This window comes from Morone saxatilis, unplaced genomic scaffold (genome assembly GCF_004916995.1).
Source record: "Morone saxatilis isolate NCDOM2014 unplaced genomic scaffold, NCSU_SB_2.0 Contig2, whole genome shotgun sequence".
NCBI lineage: Eukaryota > Metazoa > Chordata > Actinopteri > Moronidae > Morone > Morone saxatilis.
In genome coordinates, this window is record NW_023339762.1 from 9003363 (window position 1) to 9022125 (window position 18763).

At 39.4% G+C, this 18763-nt stretch overlaps 1 protein-coding gene across 1 annotated transcript in view; it reads left to right on the forward strand.

Moving 5' to 3' along the window:
• Nucleotides 1–3116: 3116 nt before the first annotated feature.
• The window catches only part of LOC118329935 (AP-3 complex subunit beta-2), a 35190-nt gene continuing 19543 nt past the window's right edge, over nucleotides 3117–18763 (forward strand). The window contains exons 1-13 of the mRNA XM_035664288.1: nucleotides 3117–3397; nucleotides 10443–10518; nucleotides 11080–11154; nucleotides 11513–11608; nucleotides 12246–12406; nucleotides 12856–12922; nucleotides 13299–13481; nucleotides 14586–14783; nucleotides 16234–16331; nucleotides 17736–17790; nucleotides 17900–17971; nucleotides 18453–18515; nucleotides 18606–18738. Coding sequence (XP_035520181.1) covers nucleotides 3117–3397; nucleotides 10443–10518; nucleotides 11080–11154; nucleotides 11513–11608; nucleotides 12246–12406; nucleotides 12856–12922; nucleotides 13299–13481; nucleotides 14586–14783; nucleotides 16234–16331; nucleotides 17736–17790; nucleotides 17900–17971; nucleotides 18453–18515; nucleotides 18606–18738 — 1558 coding nt within the window. The remainder of the gene's footprint in view (nucleotides 3398–10442; nucleotides 10519–11079; nucleotides 11155–11512; nucleotides 11609–12245; nucleotides 12407–12855; nucleotides 12923–13298; nucleotides 13482–14585; nucleotides 14784–16233; nucleotides 16332–17735; nucleotides 17791–17899; nucleotides 17972–18452; nucleotides 18516–18605; nucleotides 18739–18763) is intronic.

An 18763-nucleotide genomic window follows, 5' to 3' on the forward strand; every position in this document is an offset into this window, starting at 1 on the left:
TTGTGTATCTGTGTCTGCTTTCATCTCGCCTTGTTTTGTTTTACACCTGTTCTCTATGCATGTATCTTAGTTTGGGAATATGTCTAATGGCATTGCATTATTGTTTTATTGCCCCCTACGGCTCCACTGAAACTGCTAATGAAACTGTGCAGTAGCATCACCGGCTCTTTTCACAAATAAATACCACTGCTTCACCGTAACTCCCCAGCAGAGGGAGCTCATTGTTCATAGAAGATGGATTGCATTTGTGCATGTGAACTGTGACCTTTTGATATGGAGGAGGAGATTTTGCCTTCAGGCTCTTTGGCAAACATTAGTCGTTAGTTTTAAACTTCTTGTGATTGATTGAAGTGTATTCTGTAGATCTGTGTTTGCAGAAGTCGATGTCTCCTCAGTGAAGGTAGATCAACTGGTTTGTCTGTAAACATTGCAGTGAAAGTGCTGACTCGACCTTCACTGTTGTCTCCTTGGAAACACAGCAGATGTGAAATGTTGCTTCAGTTGTCAAACCATGTTAATCTGGTTGTTAATACTCAATAATAACTGTCGCTCTGCATGAAATGACTGTTTTAGGTTTAATACAGGTTTTTCATTTTCGACCAGCTCCTGAGATTACATAAAATGCACAAAAATAATCTTAAAGAAATAATAATAACTTGAAGATCTCAGTTTCTTCCGTATACAGTTTTAGTGTGGGATACATTTAATTCTCAATACATAAAATCAAACGTCATAGTAATGTAGTTTTGTATTTTACATGAGATGGTTTCAGATGGTTGCCCTTCTTGGCTGATGATTCATTGAAATCTGTGGGCTTTTCTTTGACCGGTGTAAATGTTTGTTCTTTTGTGAACAACATATTTTGTTTTTGGATTTCTTTGCCCCTCAAAAAAGGAGGTCTTTTTCACTTTCTTGCCAAGCATTGTTACATAAGTAGTTTAGCTTAGCTGAAAGCCTGGAAACTGGCCTGCCAGCAACTTGACAGCTTATAATTAAAATAAACTGGAGTGTAATAATGATGAATGGCAGATCCAGGCGCGTAGGTTCCCGGTTTCCAGTCTTTATGCTAAGCTAAGCTAGCCGGCTGTTGGCTGTAGCCTTACTGCACAGACCAGAAAGTGAAAATTTCCCGAATGGCAAACTATTGTTGTTACCATGAGGTTGCTAGGCAACCAGCAGAGGAAGTCACTGCACCCAGCCAACAAGTAGTTCGGCACATAACAACCGGAAAATCACAAATTGTTGTTTTTATACTTTTTGTACATATAGTAAACAAATGAGATATAACATGTTTATTAATGAGCTTTACAGCTGTTGGTGTTTCCTTTAGACGGAGCCAGGCTAGCTGTTTCCCCCTGTTTCTATTCTTTATGCTAAGCTAATGAGACCGGCTGCAGGATTTAGCCTTTCATTTAGCGTGCAGACATAAAAGTGGAGTCAGTCAACTATTCCTTTGAAAAAACATGCCTGCATCAGGATTTTAAAAACCATTAAAGATAACACATTAAAGCTAAAAGGCTTAATTTTAAGTGTAGTCCCAGTAGGGGATGAATATGAATTATCCAGCTTCAGGACTTATACATGCTAGAGTTTATTAATTCATGAAAGCATTCATATTCTTTTTGAGATACCCTGTTACTGTAAGCCTCTTTCATTTAGGGAATATGATACAGCTGCACTCCACCCAAAATCAGACATAAAAGTTTTGAGAGAAAGAAGAGAAAAAAAAAGCTTTTAAAAATAGTCGGCAGCAGCAGGCTTTTATTGTCTGAATGATTACAGATTTACAGAACTGGATATTCTCTGGATGTTTTACATAATGACTGCGATGTTTTTTCATTTTCATGCTGTTATATGGAGACTATTTAGACTAGTTTTTTTAAGTCATGTTCTAAAATTGAGATCAAAGACTTTCAAAAATACTTTCTAAAGCAACTGCAGGAAGACATTTTCTCTGTTTTATATCCAACATAGCATTCATTTTTAGAGCATTAGTCTATAATGTCACGGTCAATGTAGTGCTCTAAATGCTGCAGCCCCGGGGTGTATTTCCTGGTGACATCACAGGTTAAAAATCTTATTAATCTTTAACAAATTTCAGCAAATCCTGACTGAGCTGTTACAGATCACAGGGGGAGCATATGTGAATTGCGCTTCAAGGCAGTTATTTTCGTTCGAGCCAAAAACCAATGAGTGGGAGAGACAAAGAGAGAGAGAGAGGTTGTCCTCAATCACGGACACTGCCAAGAAAAGCTGAGTCATGTAAGACGAGAAAAAAAAAAAGGCACCTTCAACAGGATATTTAAAATGACAACGGCCAGGGACATTTTTTAACATAATGAAGAGGGAGTGTTTAAAGCATCTGCGGGTATTCAGAAAACCGGATTAGCAAAAGGAAAAGGATGGCCGTAAAGGAAGCGCGGATGAGAGACATGAATGAGGCAGTGAAGAGTTGCACTGTTAATGTGGAAGAGGCGGAGCAGAGATGGCAATCACGAAGGGGCCGGTGGGGGGGGGGGGGGCGGGGGGAGTGAACCGTGGCAAAAGATGGGAAAGCTGTGTCATTGTTAAGAGTTCAGAATATGTCGGACAATATTTGAACTCCACACGGAGGCAAGAAGGGGGCGGTCAGCAACATGACGTGGGCAGCGATCGGGAGAGGAGAGGCTTCGCATAAAGCTCCACCGCCCTCTTCTGGAGCATCATTACCTGAGCAGCTGATGTCTGTTGTTTACTGGAGCCTACCAGAATCAGCAGTAACAGAGGAAAGAAAAAAAGACCTATAGTGCACTTGGGCTCTGGTGGGTTTGGATCGGAAAGTGTATCCACGTTGCCTCGGTAGAGAAGTCTTTCAGCAGGCACTGGAGCATTGCTGAAGAGGGTTGTTGCATCATTCGTGCGAGAAATGTTGGATATACTTAACCTCGGAGGGAAGGAGTGTTTAAAACACAGAGTCTAACTGAAGCTGCTCGGCGCTGTGTGAAAACTATCTGGGGAGCATCTGGAGAATTTCACAGACTCGTCCATCTGATTTAGAAACTGCAGCCTTTCCACTTTATATACCTGGGATTCTACAGGTTGCTTCTCAAGCTTTTGATTCAGACCAAGTTTCAAACATGACCACCATGCAGAAGCTGCTGCAGCTGCCGGTGAACGCGGTGAACATCGTGAAGACTGTGCAGAGTCAGGTCCAGGGCCAGGAGGAGGACAAGAGCCCCGTGCTAACCCCTGACGGCGTGCAGCAGGCCTGGTACAGCGCCCTGCAGCCCGATGAGCTGCGCCACCTCCGATCTGGAGGTACAGGAGGAGGAGGAGGAGGTGGCGGGGACCATGAGGAACGAGCACACCTGGAGGAAGGTGGTGGAGGTGGCGGCAGTTTCCAAACTCAACCTTTGCGGTAGGAAAGTCCAGGAGGATCCAGATCTGTTCAACCCCACCGTGCTACAGTTGTATTTGAGGGCAGGTTATGATGAGTGCAACTGGATGCTTAAAATGTTGGACGAACAGAATAATAAGAGAATAGGTCAGTGGTTTCCAGCCTGAGGGTCGGTGCTCCCGAAAAGGGTCACAAGATAAGTCTTGAGGGTCGAAAGGCAATTAACAGGACAGAAAATAAGAAAAAATATATTTCTTCAACAAAAATTCTTCTTCTGAAATCGGTGTTTTCTTATTATGGGCTGTTGGCCTTATAAAACTGTTCATATAAAAACCTGACAAAAGCTGTGCTTCGCTTTAATGGCACACAAGTTAAAAAAGATGGAAAGCACTCGTATTAGACCTCTGAAGAAGCTGTGGCCAGGAAGAAAAGTGAATAACCTTGGTAAAGAAATTAGAGGAGGGGAGATAGGTAGTTTCCTGATATGCCACATAACACACACATACACATTACGAACAATAGCTTTTCTGCAGTGATGCTGTTATCATAAGATATATATCTGCTTGCTGTTTGATTAACCAGACCTATGATAGCATGAAAAAGCCATAACAGCTGCTGTACCCTAATTAATCAGACTGTGAACCGTTAAGATGAACATCAAAAGTGGTGCTCTTCAGAAATAGATTTGCCAAATACACTTTTAAATACATATGAACTATATTGTTTTTATTGTAAAGGATGAGCTTTACTGAAGTTCTGGTTGGTTTAAGAAGGCGTATATATATGTCACACCAAAAAAAACAATAGACTTCAGGCTAAAACAGTCAGCTTATGTAAAACAGCCTCAGCAGCTACTTATAAATGCAAGCTGCAACTCTTCAGTCTTTCACTTTCCTCTGATTCATGCAAATACATTCTCACATCTACTCCTTTTAATGTTATTGCAGTCTTGCAGAGCTCTGTTCTTGGTGAACAGAATGACATCTGAAGTTGTATCATTGAACACTGGGCCTACTTCCATGGAGACTTTCCAGCTGCTGATCTCTTGGCTTTGGTGCCAGGTAACCTGACCGGCGGTGTACTCTGTTGTACCACAGCGGGTTAAATAATTCAGAGCTGTTTGTAAATTCAGCTGTTGTTCGGCAGGACGGGACAAAATCCAAAGAAATTAGAGAACCAGCGTTGGTGCAGAATTACTTTTGGCCCTTTGGGCATGAGCGGAGTAGTATGAACCCAGTCAGAGGGTTGTTTTTCCTGTGCAAGATGAGGCTTTATTTCTAAGATAATTCACTGAGGTGGCATTAATAGTTTGTTAAAATACATCATGGTCGAGCAGATAGACTGCAAAGTACCCGGGGCTGTTACCTTTTTCCTAAAACTGCTTTGTTTTGTAGGAAAGAAGTGTTTTAGTGTATAAAAAGGTGGAAGAGACTCTGTTTTTTTCCTTTCCTTATAGGCTGTTAAATTGTTGTCACCTTTTCCTATAGTGGTAATGGCATTGCTCGGTTTGTAAGCAACCATATGTCCCACTATTACTGACACTACACTACTACTATTACTAATAATGCATGTGTAACTTGTCTGTGGGTGCAGATTGCTGATGATTCCACTTTGACAGGTTTAATGTTTGGCCACCGCTGCAGCAAATGTAATCAGTGTATTCAGGTCCAGTTTTAATTAGATCTTCAAAAGGCCTGTTTGTCATCAAACAAGCCACATGCATTCCTGTCACTTTATTAATTAGTGAGGCTGATGGAGGTGGTAAATAGACGAAAGCTGTACAACAAATTAAGCCTTTGGTCGGTAAGTTACTGTACCGTTTAGCAGGTAAAAACATTGAACGTGTCTGTTAAAATATGAAATTTACATGTCAAGTTGGCCCGCAAATATTGATTCAGTTAATGATTTCCTGTTTCCTGCCTGTTGATAACATCGAGAGAATTGATGTGAGGTCTTTGCTTTCAGCTTTCTTGCATTTAGGGAAAGAGAGTGCGAGCATACTAAGAACAAGGTCAGTGCCACATCATGCTGCAGTGTGGTTCAATGAGGCTGTGGAAAAAGGCTACTCTGACTCTTACATTAGATTCTCCCCTGTATGATTTCTAAGTGCAAAACTGTCTCTTGAAAGAAGCTCAGACGCTAAAATGTGATGCCTGCAGTTGATGGTGATATACTGATTACTGCAGTGTTCTGTCTGCCAGGTCCAACAATATTTGATGGATTGTCATGAGGTTTACAGACATTCATGGTGCCCAGAGAATGAATCCTAATGTATGAATGATATTTCTTCTTTTTGCCAGGTTGACAGTTTTGGTTTTGAGTGAAATATCTCCACAACTATATGGATTGTCATGAAATTTGGTATATTCATGTCTCCGTCAGGTCGAACTGCAACAACTTTGTTGTTGTTTGTCCGGTGTGTAACAGGAGGATCTATTGACACAAAAGGAATATAATATTCATAGGTATGTTTTCATTAGTAGATAATCACCTGAAAATAAGAATGTGTTTTCCCTACCTTAAATTGAGCCTGTTATAGAGAGGCTTCGGGTCGCCTTCCATGGAGTCCGCCATGTTTATATAGTGGCCCAGATGGGACAAACCAAACAGTGGCTCTAGATAGGGACGTTTGCGTTTTTCAAGTGTTTTGCGGCCACCGTAGTTTCTCCTTCGCGCTTTGAAGGGGAGAGTGAAGCGACAAAATTGCGATCTTCAACTACACCGCTAGATGGCAATAAATCCCATCAAGTTTTCAGTTAGTTTAGTCAGTTAGTATTTTTAATTTGAGTTTTTTTGTACAATGGTTTAGTTTGTGACATTCCCAAACCAAACTGTATTTTGTGTTAAGCGTGCTAACATCTAAACCAAGTGTGAACCTTATATACAGTATACTGTCAATGATCTAAACTAAAATTGTGAACATGGTAAACAGTATTTAAATACCTTAACATCAGGATGTTTGCATAGTGACGTTAGCATTCACTTCAGAGCACCGCTGTGTCTACTGTAAGACATCTCATGGAGGCACTGGCATGGCTGTAGACTTGAGTCTTGGTCAGATTTCACTCCATAATTCCATTGTTTCTCTATTACATACACGGATCAGCCATAACATTATGACCACCTGGGCACCCTGGTGGTCATAATGTGTATAATGTGTATAAGGTGCATAACCTGTCAGTGGCCGTAGGAATAAGAGAAATACATATAGAACTGTAAGATATATCTACTAGCTGTGGTGCTTTTAGGTGTTTTGGGTTTGACGTTTTCTTTTAATAGTTGTCACTTTAAGATAAACACTTTTTTATCAACTTTACATCAAAGGCAGTGGATGGAGGTTGTTTCAGGCTGTAATAAATCGACTACTTGATGGAAATGTTCACATTTCTGGAGTCTTGGCCACGGGCTGCAGCCCATCATCACGATTTCGCAGGCAGAAATGAACCAGTGGGATCATCATTTTCTGCTGGAAATCAGCATTAGTGTTACTCATCCTCATGTCTGGTCTTTCGGTGCTTTGGGCAAGTTGTCTTTGCATTTATGCATCAGAGTTTGTTTTTTAATTTGTTTTGGGACACAGCCACATATTTGTAACCAAGAAACCAGCGTCAGTTCGCTGTTCACGTCCAAAAATAATCCGTCCACAAAAAGCATTTTATAGCTACCGTCAGGTTTTAATTTGACACTCTTTGATGAATTTAGGTTTTGAAGTGTGTGACAGTGTGAACTATATTATTCATGCAATGAAATTATTAACACTTTGATGCATGATGGAGACGAAAGCAGAAATCTTTCTTCGCACAGACACGCGCTCACGAACACAGTCAGGCAAACTCAAACTCAGGCAGAGTCGTGATAAATCAACCGTGTTCTGCAGTGGCCACCTCCTCCCAGACTGCAAGGCCTCCATTCACTGCTGTCACACAACCCAAACAGATGAAACAGGAACAGTAGTATACCCTACCTCAGCTCCTAACTCAGTGACAGTTGGATTAAATAGTTTGGAAAGTTATTTGTCATGTGGGTTTCAGTGTGTTTGAATTATTCACTACAATGTAGGACAGAAAAGTAAAAAAGTTCATAGGCTCCAGTCACAATGGGTAGCTAGTTAAAAGTTATCACATTTGAGCAGACTTTAAGATCAGTACTCAGAGAATATGTACAATGTCTTCTAAATGTGTTATTTTACTTTAATGTTTCTGAATATCGATAAGCTTCAGAATACACATTTAATAGGACTTCATTCAAGGACGAATTCTGCCAAACTTTATTTATGATTATAGACTAATTAACAGTAAATATGGCCATGATTTAAGTATAGTAATTTAAAGTATCTATACTAAGTATAGTATAGATTAAAAAGCTCAGTTTAGGGCTTGTCCAGATAATTTATGCACCACATTTGGATGATTTGAACTGTTCAGAACAAAACAAGCCTTTTTTTTTTTTTAGATAACCTACTAATGAACATTTATATAAGATATGACCAGCGTCTGAATTGCATTGTATCCACCTGTTACATAGCAGTGAGTGGCATGTATCAGGAGCCTGTAGTCACCATGTTTCCACTGCTCAGCACCACAGACCTCCAGTCTCTCATGGTGTGAAACTGTCAAGGCGCTAGAGGAAGGCAGGAAATCACTTAACTTAATTTTATTGCACCCTTTGTTGCCTTGGAAACTAGTTGGAAATGTGCAGCTCGGCAGCTGTTTAATCACCCCGCCCATCACTAACAGAACTCCTACCTTTATTCCCACACCTCCAAATGAAAAGTTTAATCTTGGACTCTTTCAGTTAGTTGGTTCTTCCTTTTTGCCCACAGACTGACACAAAGACAGACACTTCACAAGGAAACCACAGTATTTGTGAACTAGTAAGGTAGTAGTGTTATAATATATCATTGTGACAACCATAAAGACATAAATAAATAACTGAGTCTTAATCTGTCTTAAACGCTAATGCTGATTAGAGATATATTACTATAACAATTTGTGCCATCCATAAACTCATTAGGAGCAGATGGATAACGTGTTTTTAGCTGTTTATCTTTGGTGTACATGAAACATGTATTTATGAATTAGGAAAAGTAATTATTGTCTCCATTTCTTGACAATAGAGAGAGAGCCTGAATATCTGATTTTAAATGTCATCAATCAGTATTTCAACATGCAATGAGGCTGGCGTCTTTATCTTGACAGCCGTAGCAGTCACCCTGTCTGCACTCGGACTAACCGGTGCTGTCTGCGGGTTCCTCCTGCCAGGTTTGGTAGAAACTGGTGGCGTTCCTTATGTCAAGTCGAATCAGATTTTATTTATGCAGCCCACAAATCACAATTTGACTCAGGGGCCTTTACAATCTGTACAGCTTATAAATCACTCTGTCTTAGACTCTCTATTCAGGTAGGGAAAGCCTCCCACAAAAAAAACTCAAAACCTTTTAACAGGGAAAAAAATGGGTGTGTAGTGTGTGTTTGTACAGCAGGGTGGAGATGTCAGCTTAGATCAACTCAGACAAGGATCCTGCTTCGCTTGTGTGAGCTAGCTGGTCTGTTCCCATCGCCTCTGAAAAGGAGGATGGATGAACATGGCTGCACAGTTACATGTTAACCTCTGTTACTGTAGCCTGTGTGTGGATAGAGGAGACAGCTGTTCCTTATTTCCTCATAAAACTGGAAAACAACAAAAACTGTAGGTGTTCCCTTTTTTTTAAGGGCTGGGTATCATTTCAGTTCTGATACCAACACAGTACTTTTTCTGATACTTTACTTTGAGAAATAGGACACTTTATAGCCTCACTAGGTGACCTCCTTTTTAGTCCAGAGGCTGAGATACAACAACTATTGGATGGATTGCAGATATCAACGGTGCCCAGACGATAAATTCTAATAACCTTAGTGATCCCCTGAAACAACCAATCCTGTAAAACTAATAAGCTGACATTCCTATAACTATAATTCCTATATTATATATTAACATTGTCATTGTGACATTAGCATTGTTAGTTAACTGTTTCTTTTTGACCATAGAAGCCAAACATCTGTTGGTGTGTCTAAATGTTCATCAGTGATAATTACTGTACATCAGATTTAAGGTATTTCCTTATTGATATAATGGACGAACAGCCCAAAAGCCAAAGATATCAAATTTTAATATTACATAAGCTATGGTAACATTAAAAAACTTGGTATTTTTTTTGCTCCAAAAATGACTTAAAAAACAAATACATAGAAAATAATTCCTGGTTAATCAACTTATTGTTTCAGCTCCCATGATACTAATTTGACTGACTTTAATTATATGTAAAGTAATTGTAAGTAATGCAGTTATATTTAAATAGCACATTGGCACACACAGGTTTAACAATAATGGATAATAGACAATATGACAGTTACTCTGTAGGTAATCTGACAATTAATTGATTGAATGTCAGATTTGCGACAGAAAAACTGCACATTTTTGTGAAGCTCAAGGCTCTTCAAATGGCTTGTTTCCCTCAAATATATCAAACATACAGGGATATTTAAGAGATTCTTCTGTTCATTTGAGGGAGGCTGGGAACAAGACACTGTTTGACATGTGTGTTTAATAAAGGGATTTTAGAATCAATTATCAAATAGTTGCTGATTCATTTTCGGTTGATCGCCTGATCATTTCAGCATCAATAACGAGCCTGTATAATACTAACAGACCTACAGGCTGATTTACAGTTGTACCGGGGTACATGTTCAACATAACACTTCTGATAGAGAGATGTTTCTTAATCCATCCCTTCTGAAATATCTATACTTTCTCTGATGTCAACATGTTTTAGCGATTATGTCACTTTCCAATTACCCCGCTTTTATGAGCTGCAGTTTAAAAGATTTCCACATTTTGCAAACTGGATTTCCTACTTCAAAGAGAATTATTTCTGGGTCACACTTGTAGACTTTGATCAATTTTGAGCAATGAATGGAAATTGTAAAACAGGTCTGTATTTCTTGTTGGAGGCCACGGTAATCAGAGTCTTTTGTTGATTCCTGTGCTGCCATGCTGTGAGCTAATTTTGAGTGTTTTCCTCCCTCAGACATGACGACTTGAAGGAGATGCTGGACAGCAACAAAGACTCCCTGAAGCTGGAGGCAATGAAGCGGATCGTGGCTGTGAGTATAAATAATGTTTACTTTGGGATGCAACTGATCAGCAGGTGCGGCTGCATGTCGAGTGAAGGACAAAGCCTCGGAAAGCTTTGAGAAAAGCTGTCATTATGTACCACGCACACAGCATGCAGCATTAATTCAGACACCCGTAAGGACCCAAAGCTTGTTCTCTGTACTGACCTTGATTTCATTGATTGATCCTTTTGATGGGAAAGATCTCAGTATAACAACGCTTCCATGAGAGAGGCGGATCACATTAAAAATGAAACTGTAATAGACTTAAACGGAAGGTGGTTCTGAATGATGTAACTACAGCGGTAAGAGATACAAACTGCGCAGTCAGCTGTTAAATATTCACAATCTGTGTCAGATTCTTCCACACCCATCTCTTCATTCATCATCCCTGCAGGGCTGAGGAGATGAAAAGGAAGGAAAAGCATGAAAAGGAGCTGGAATAAAACTTTAAAAAGCTGCAAGTGATTGAAACTCCTCAAAACTTGTCACCTTATGAAATCCTTATTTCTCATTAGTGTGTGTGTGTGTGTGTGTGTGTTTTCTCTGCAGATGATCGCCCGAGGTAAAAATGCATCGGATCTGTTCCCTGCTGTGGTGAAAAATGTGGCCTGTAAAAACATTGAGGTTTGTAATGAACCAAGTTCCATTTTGCGTCACATATTATTTGCTCCTTTTCTGCAATTTGTGTAGTTTTATGTGGTAAAAAAAGCTGCTTTCTGCCCTTAAGGCTTTTTCTTATTTAGCTTGCTTGTAATTTATGCATGATCTTGTCACATTTTTAAAAGCGCCGAGGGGGTTTGGCTTTATCTCACCTGAACAAAATTGCAATGTTCCTCTCCTCTTTTTAAGGTTTTTATCACTTTGCTTTATCTCTTCACTTTAGATTTATCTCTGTGAAAATAATTGAACTAATCTACATAATTTGGATTAAATCAGTTTTTTTTCCATTGGCCTGTTTCCCTCTCACTGCTCCTCCCTACAGGTGAAGAAGCTGGTCTATGTTTACTTGGTGCGATATGCCGAGGAGCAGCAGGATCTCGCTCTGCTCTCCATTTCCACGTTTCAGCGAGGGTTGAAGGTACAGCAGTTTTCATAAGTGATAGCTCCTTCAGAATTGTACAGAAAGAAACACTGAGGGTGTAAAGTTATAAAGCTCAGAAAATAAGGATTTGCTGTATGTGTTTAGCCATGAGCTTCCAGGTTACTCCAGATTAAAATATATCAACAATGATTGGAGAGCCATGGAATTTTGTGCAGACATTCATGGTTCCCAGAGGATGAATCCTACATATTTTGGTGATCCATTCATTTTTCCTAGTGCCACCAGGTTAACCTTTATGGTTTTGAGTATAGGATGGATTGAATTTATCCTCGGGGTGTTTTCAAGATCCCCAGAGAACAAATTCTAATAACTTGATCTCTTTTATCAGGCCCAAATTTTAATTTATAATACTTTGGTTTATGATCAAATTCCTGCAAAACTAATGACATTCCCATCAGCCTCAGTTGTGTTCTGTGATAATTATAATTAGCAAATGCTATACTCTAATCAGCATATTAGTACTGGCACTGTCAGCATTTAGCTCAAAGCACAGAAGTACATCCTCACATTGCTGTAGTCTCACATTTTGGAATGAATCACGTAAGTCAGCCATATAAACCTCGTCAAGAAGCAGCAATATTGCTTAAGAAATTCTTGCTGTTTACTTTTACAGGATCCCAACCAGCTGATCAGAGCCAGCGCCCTGCGAGTCCTCTCCAGCATCCGAGTCACGATCATTGTCCCCATAATGATGTTGGCCATCAAAGAGGCTGCTTCTGATATGTCCCCATACGTCAGGAAGACAGCTGCTCACGCGATTCCTAAACTCTACAGGTAACTTACTGATACTTATTCAGTACAGAGGCCCCAAATACAAAGCAATATATTTATTCATAATTCCCTGTTTTGGGTGTAAAGACAGCATGGTCAACTCTGACATGAAATGTCACTTACTACTTATTAGTATTTATTGGAAGATGCCTACTAGTTACATATGTTATTGCTTGAACATTTTTGAGAATTTATCATTCAGATCAGAGTCCTGATCCCCAGTTTGAGAACCACTAGACTAAGACTAATGTTGTTATGACTTAGTGTCATAGTGATATTAAAACCTTTCATGACAGTAAAAGGTATCCTCCAGAAATCCATCACTGCTCTGGCAGTAAAATCCATTTGTTTTATACTTGAGAGTAGGGTTTATAAGGACAAATGATTCCTAACTCTTTATACAACATTTCTTGTTTCATGCATTTCAATGATTTATTCTCCTTTGCTGACAGTTTGGATCCAGAACAGAAGGACCAGCTGATTGAAGTCATAGAGAAACTCCTCGCTGACAAAACCACGGTGGGTTTTTGCACCACTGATCCAGTATTTTTTCCACCAGATTTCTTATTAACAAATGCAAATACGAGTTTGAAAAACACAGAGTACGCAAAACATCCGAACTAGCTTCTGTGCACAGCACCAGATTGCATTCAATGCCTCAGTTGTTTCAAGGCTTATCATTTGTTTAAGCAGTCTTTCTTTTCACATTGCAGTTTTTGCAGAACTTGTTGTAATTTCCAACCAAAATATAGCAAAAAACAAGCTGTAGAATCCAGTCGCCATTCACAAATTAATTGTTCAACTTAAGATGTAATTTTAGATACTCATAGATTACATGTACTGTCCTGACATAAGGTATTAAATAACATTATCCTAACACCACCACCTGCTGCAGCTGGTGGCAGGAAGCGTTGTTATGGCATTTGAGGAGGTGTGTCCGGAGCGCATTGACCTGATCCACAAGAACTACAGGAAGTTGTGTAACCTGTTGATCGACGTGGAGGAGTGGGGGCAGGTCGTCATCATCAACATGCTGACTCGCTACGCCAGGACCCAGTTCCTCAACCCAAACATCAATGTGAGTAAGGAACAGGTTTCAGTCCCAAAAATGTTTGTCACTTTATAAAAGTGTAACCTCTGCTCACTGGCTCAGTAGTTAATAAGGTGTATTTATTTCTTCTATGTGATAACACAGTGCACATTTTCTTAGAGCCCAGTGTGATGTCTTAAACTTGCTTGTTTTGAATGACCAACAATAAAAAACCCTAAAATATTAGATTCTAGTTAAATAAAACACACAAAAGCAGCAAATCCTTACATGTGTGAAGCTGCAACAAGTAAGTCTTTGGCAATTTCCCCCTGTTAATTGACAGATTCAATTGGCAATCAATTGGAAGATTAATCAATTATCAAAATTGTTGTTGATTGTCTTTTTTTTTCACAAGCAACTGTTAATATATAGTTTGCACTGCCACATTTACAATACCTTTTCCACAGTTTTACTCTCTGTTTTTTAAAAACACTATGTGCACTGTATACTATATCAGTGAATTTGATCATATAAAAGACTATGTACTGTAAGTGTTTGATTCATTATTGTGTGGTACAGAGGTCCATGCGAACTAATAAAACTAAGTTTACTCGTTGTGTGTTGTCCCCAACAAGTAATTTGCATAGGAATAGGATTTTAGGATATTAGTGTGCAACAGAAATGTGCATTTATTGTAATAATACAACTATTATTTTGTTGGATTAATTATATTCTTTCAGTTGTGCCATTGTGACTGTGCAGAGGTACAAAATGAAACTATTCCACCATTATTGTCCTTTTTCAACGTTGCCAACTTGGTGATTTTTTTAATCAGTTTTTCAGACCCACCTGTCGGCTTATTTTCTCATAAGCAACCAGGAACAAATTGAACATTGTTATTGTCTGCTTTTACAATTCATGCGGTGACAAATAGTCAATTTTGCACTCCGTGTTTGTCTAACGAGGAGGTGTAATTCTTCTCATACACAGTGTTTCCTCTTTTTTACCAGCATATAAATATATTCAAGAGCAAATTACCATCTGGTGACTTCCAGAGACTTTTTTAACAGCCAATAACAACTTCCCATGCAAGAACATTTCCTTAGCGTGTTTGTCCCCCAACACACAGTTTAATCCCCTCTGTCTCTGTAGGAGTCCCTGCTGGAGGAGGGAAGCGGAGGGGACAAGACGTTCTATGGCTCAGATGAAGATGAGGACGAGGATGAGGAGGAGAAAGAAAAGAATGCCGAGGCTCCTGCCATGGCCAAGAGGAAGCCGTATGTGATGGACCCAGACCACCGGCTGCTGCTGAGGAACACCAAGCCGCTCCTGCAGAGCCGCAACGCAGCTGTGAGACCACTGCTCTTTGGCACATCAGTATAACACACAGCCCGTTAGCTCTTCTTCTGACTCAGTTGCCATGGTAGAGACCATAATCACTCTCTCTCCAGCATGATTCCACATTGAGCAGCAGGTCGGTGTTGTTAGTAGCTGAGGTCTTATTAACAAGCAGCCGTCCAGCTGAAGTGTCCCTGAGCAAGACACTTAATCAGAGCTGACCTCTCCCTCTGAAATAGGGACAAGTGATAATTTCCCAAAGGAAATTAATCATCACACTGCATTAGTGCTTCTGTGGTCACCTTGGAATGTCTGTTTTGTTTCATGTTAGATGATATGAAATTCACCCGCCACACATTATTCTGCCTTTGTACCGCTGTAATCAAGCTTGTTGCTTCAATGCGGTTCAAGATTAACTCTGTTCCTCAGACAACAAATGTGTTTCCTTATCTTGCATTTAGTTTATACGGCTTATTGTTTGCCTGTTAAGTAATTAATAAATGGTTTACCTTTGCCCTGCTGTCTTTAAATAGTTCAGTTGTTGTTACCTTTGGTAAAATGCCACATACATGTGCTTCTTAGGGGGGAATTGGAAGTAAAAACTTACTGCTACACGTACTACTTAAAGCATCTATAGCCAGTATTTTTATTCTAACAATATATCAATTGAAAAACAGTGTGACAGTATGAAAGGGGTCGCTTGTCACCTACGGAGAATTATCACACTTAGCTTTATGGAGCTTCATAGTGAGGATTGTTATGGAGAAAAAGCTCTAAAAACCCACTGTACACTAACCTGCTCAGCACCAAACGGAACACAGGCACAGTTAGAGACCCTGCTGGTGAACATAGTGGAGCATTTAGCAGCTCAAGAGTCAGATATTTCCCTCAGGAGTCGGTGGAGACCAAAAACAGACCTAAAAGATAGTGAATATTGGATTCATCAGGTGGAAACACAACTTGTAGTTAATGCTAGTGTTGCTCTGTTTGCTAACACATTCACCACATCTTTATATTGTAATCAATATTATGTTTTTTTTTCTGTCTGACCAAAAAAAAACCAGTGAATCCATGTTTAACTTTGTGCAATATGCGAATTGAGTGCTTAAAAGATTAAAAAAACACACACAACCCTTTCTGTTGAATGAGTTGCCAGATTATTTCTTGTGATGAATTTTAATCTTCTCACTTTTAGCTGAGCTCTGTAAAAAGAGTGCAAAACTTTTATTTGCTTTAGTTCTTCCATGCATATTCAGCACATCCACATCTACACCACCTACGGCAGTGTAAGGCCGAGATACATTGGTAACTGACTGAACTGAAAATTAATGAATTTCCGATGGACAACAAAGCATTGAACACAATACTCAGAGGGACAGTATAGTACTTTTTAATGCATTTTATATTGTGAGATTGTATTGCTGGTGATCACTTATCCCTCCTGTCTGTTTTCTCATTCCAGGTTGTGATGGCTGTGGCTCAGCTATATTTCCATCTTGCCCCTAAAGCAGAAGTTGGGGTGATCGCCAAGGCCCTGGTCCGTCTCCTGAGGAGCCACAGGTCAGTTTTACTGTCTATAATTTACAGCTCCACTCAGCTAAATCTCTCTAAAGGTGCTGGAAAGCTCATTGTGTTCAAACTGATAGTAAATATTTCCGTTCGTGGATCTCAGTGTGCAGACATATTTTCTATCACTACTGTTTATAATTTGAAATAAACTGTCCATTCATATTGCTATACCATAGATTTTGGCTGCACCGTATTCCAAAATGTATCGCAGCGTAGTCTAGAGCCATCTCACAGCATTATTGTGGCTGAGAATGGAGCTAAGCTTAAAAATAATGAGAGCTGCATTCAAGAAACTCACTTGAAAAGGGACAAAAAACAAGTTGAAGTGCCAAAAAAAAATGCACAGCTGAATGTGATAAGAGAGAGCTGTAAGGACCGTGAAACTCATCGAAGTGGAAAACAGTATGACAAAAACAAAAGACAAGTGAGGGTAGTAAAATAAATCTCCACAGCCCCGAAGCAGGAAGTGAAATTAAACAGGGAGCTCAGTGAGGCTGAGGTAAACATGAAAGCATAAACCATAGAGAGTGATGATGGCACATAGTTGGCCTCTTGGCTGTAAGTCCTGCAGACTGTCAGCTTCTTATTGAACAAGTGCTCTTGTGGTTCTGGGTTTGCTGTAATGGGATCATCACTCAGCGGCAAGCAAACAGCAGCATCTCTCTGTGGGGGGTTTGTCAGAAATACATTGTACTGTACAATATTATACTTAATTATTTGTATGGAGTCAGAGGTGTCTCATTACAACCACGTTGGTTAGAAAAAATATCTAGATGTTTAACAAGAAAGCTAGTTCAAACCATTTGTATTGGTCTTGTTTGTGTACTAGACCGTCCACAAACAAACGCAGATGTAAAGTTTACAGCAAACTTTTGTTAGAGTAGTTATGGCAGGAAGAAGCTTTTTGTGGTCAGTAGTTTGCTTTTATTTGACTCAGGAATGGGCAGAATGGGGAAAATAAAGAGAAAAGCTTTGCTGCATTATGAGTAGTAAAAGATAAGAGGATTAAAAATATGAAAGTACATGAAGTATAATGATTAAAATAAACATAAATGATAAGATGATAAAAAATAAATGCATAAAAATAAAAAAGTCTTCAATCTAATTTAAAGGTTAGTACAGTCAGGCTTTATTGATTTATCATTCATTCATTCGTTTTACTCAGCAGGTCTTTAGCACATTTTAAATGTATACATTGAGGCTTTATGTAAAAAAAATCCAATGAACTGACCTTTAAGAGTACCACACTGCTTTTGTTAACCAGCGTAATAATTATAATGTGGCCTCAGGGTGTCTCAGGTCAAGGAGACAAGGAAGGAGAAGGGATTGACACTTTATTGAATCGATCCTACTCTGTTTCACCATCCATCCATCTGTTTCTGTCTCCTCCTCCAGTGAAGTCCAGTATGTTGTTCTTCAGAACGTGGCAACAATGACGATTAAGAGAAGGGTGAGCTACACCTGGTGGTATTTATGTTGTTTGTTTGTGAGTGTGAATTGAAATCAAATGCTGATGGAGCTGCAGATTGACTCAGGTTTGTTCTCTTCCTGTCTCACAGGGGATGTTTGAACCGTACCTGAAGAGTTTCTACATACGCTCTACAGACCCAACCCAGATAAAAGTCCTAAAGGTTATTTTTTATTCTATTGTGTTGTTATCCTTTCTCTTTAATCCAAACGCTGAATCAGTGGAAGACTATTCATTCTCTCAACTACTGAGGCATGGTAGTACAGAACACAGTATATATCAGCAGCTTATCTTATCCCCAGTTATTCTGAACCCACTCACACTTATTGGAGCATTTCATGGAACAAGTGGAGCAATTACATGATTTTAAGATCTTAACTGAAAAAAAAAAAGCAAGTACAAATACTAATTGTAATCGTAAGAGTGAGTTTCGTGAACAGGTAATTTATTTAAGAAACAACAATGTTGAACACTCAACCAAAGGATGTTGACCTTGACATCAATTAAAAATGCAAAATGGACAATTTTTGCCAAAGTGCAATCTTTGGCAGGAAAAAGCTAGAGAGTAATTATTGTAAATAGAGTTTTATATTCCCCTTTTGAATTGTTTCTGCAGTGTTGATTCTCTTTTTTGTCGTTTGCAGCTGGAGGTTCTCACCAATCTGGCCAATGAGACAAACATTTCCACTATTCTCAGAGAGTTTCAGGTACAGTGAAACATGGGATGTTTTGTGAAGAGCGAGGAGAGATTGGCCTTTATGTATTACTGTACTGATTCAGTATGTTTTTACCGGCAGACATACATTAAAAGTATGGATAAAGACTTTGTGGCTGCCACAATCCAAGCCATTGGCCGCTGTGCTACCAACATCGGAGAGGTGAGGGACACGTGTCTGAACGGGCTGGTGCAGCTGCTGTCCAACCGAGACGGTAAGTCTTATATAAATATTGCAGT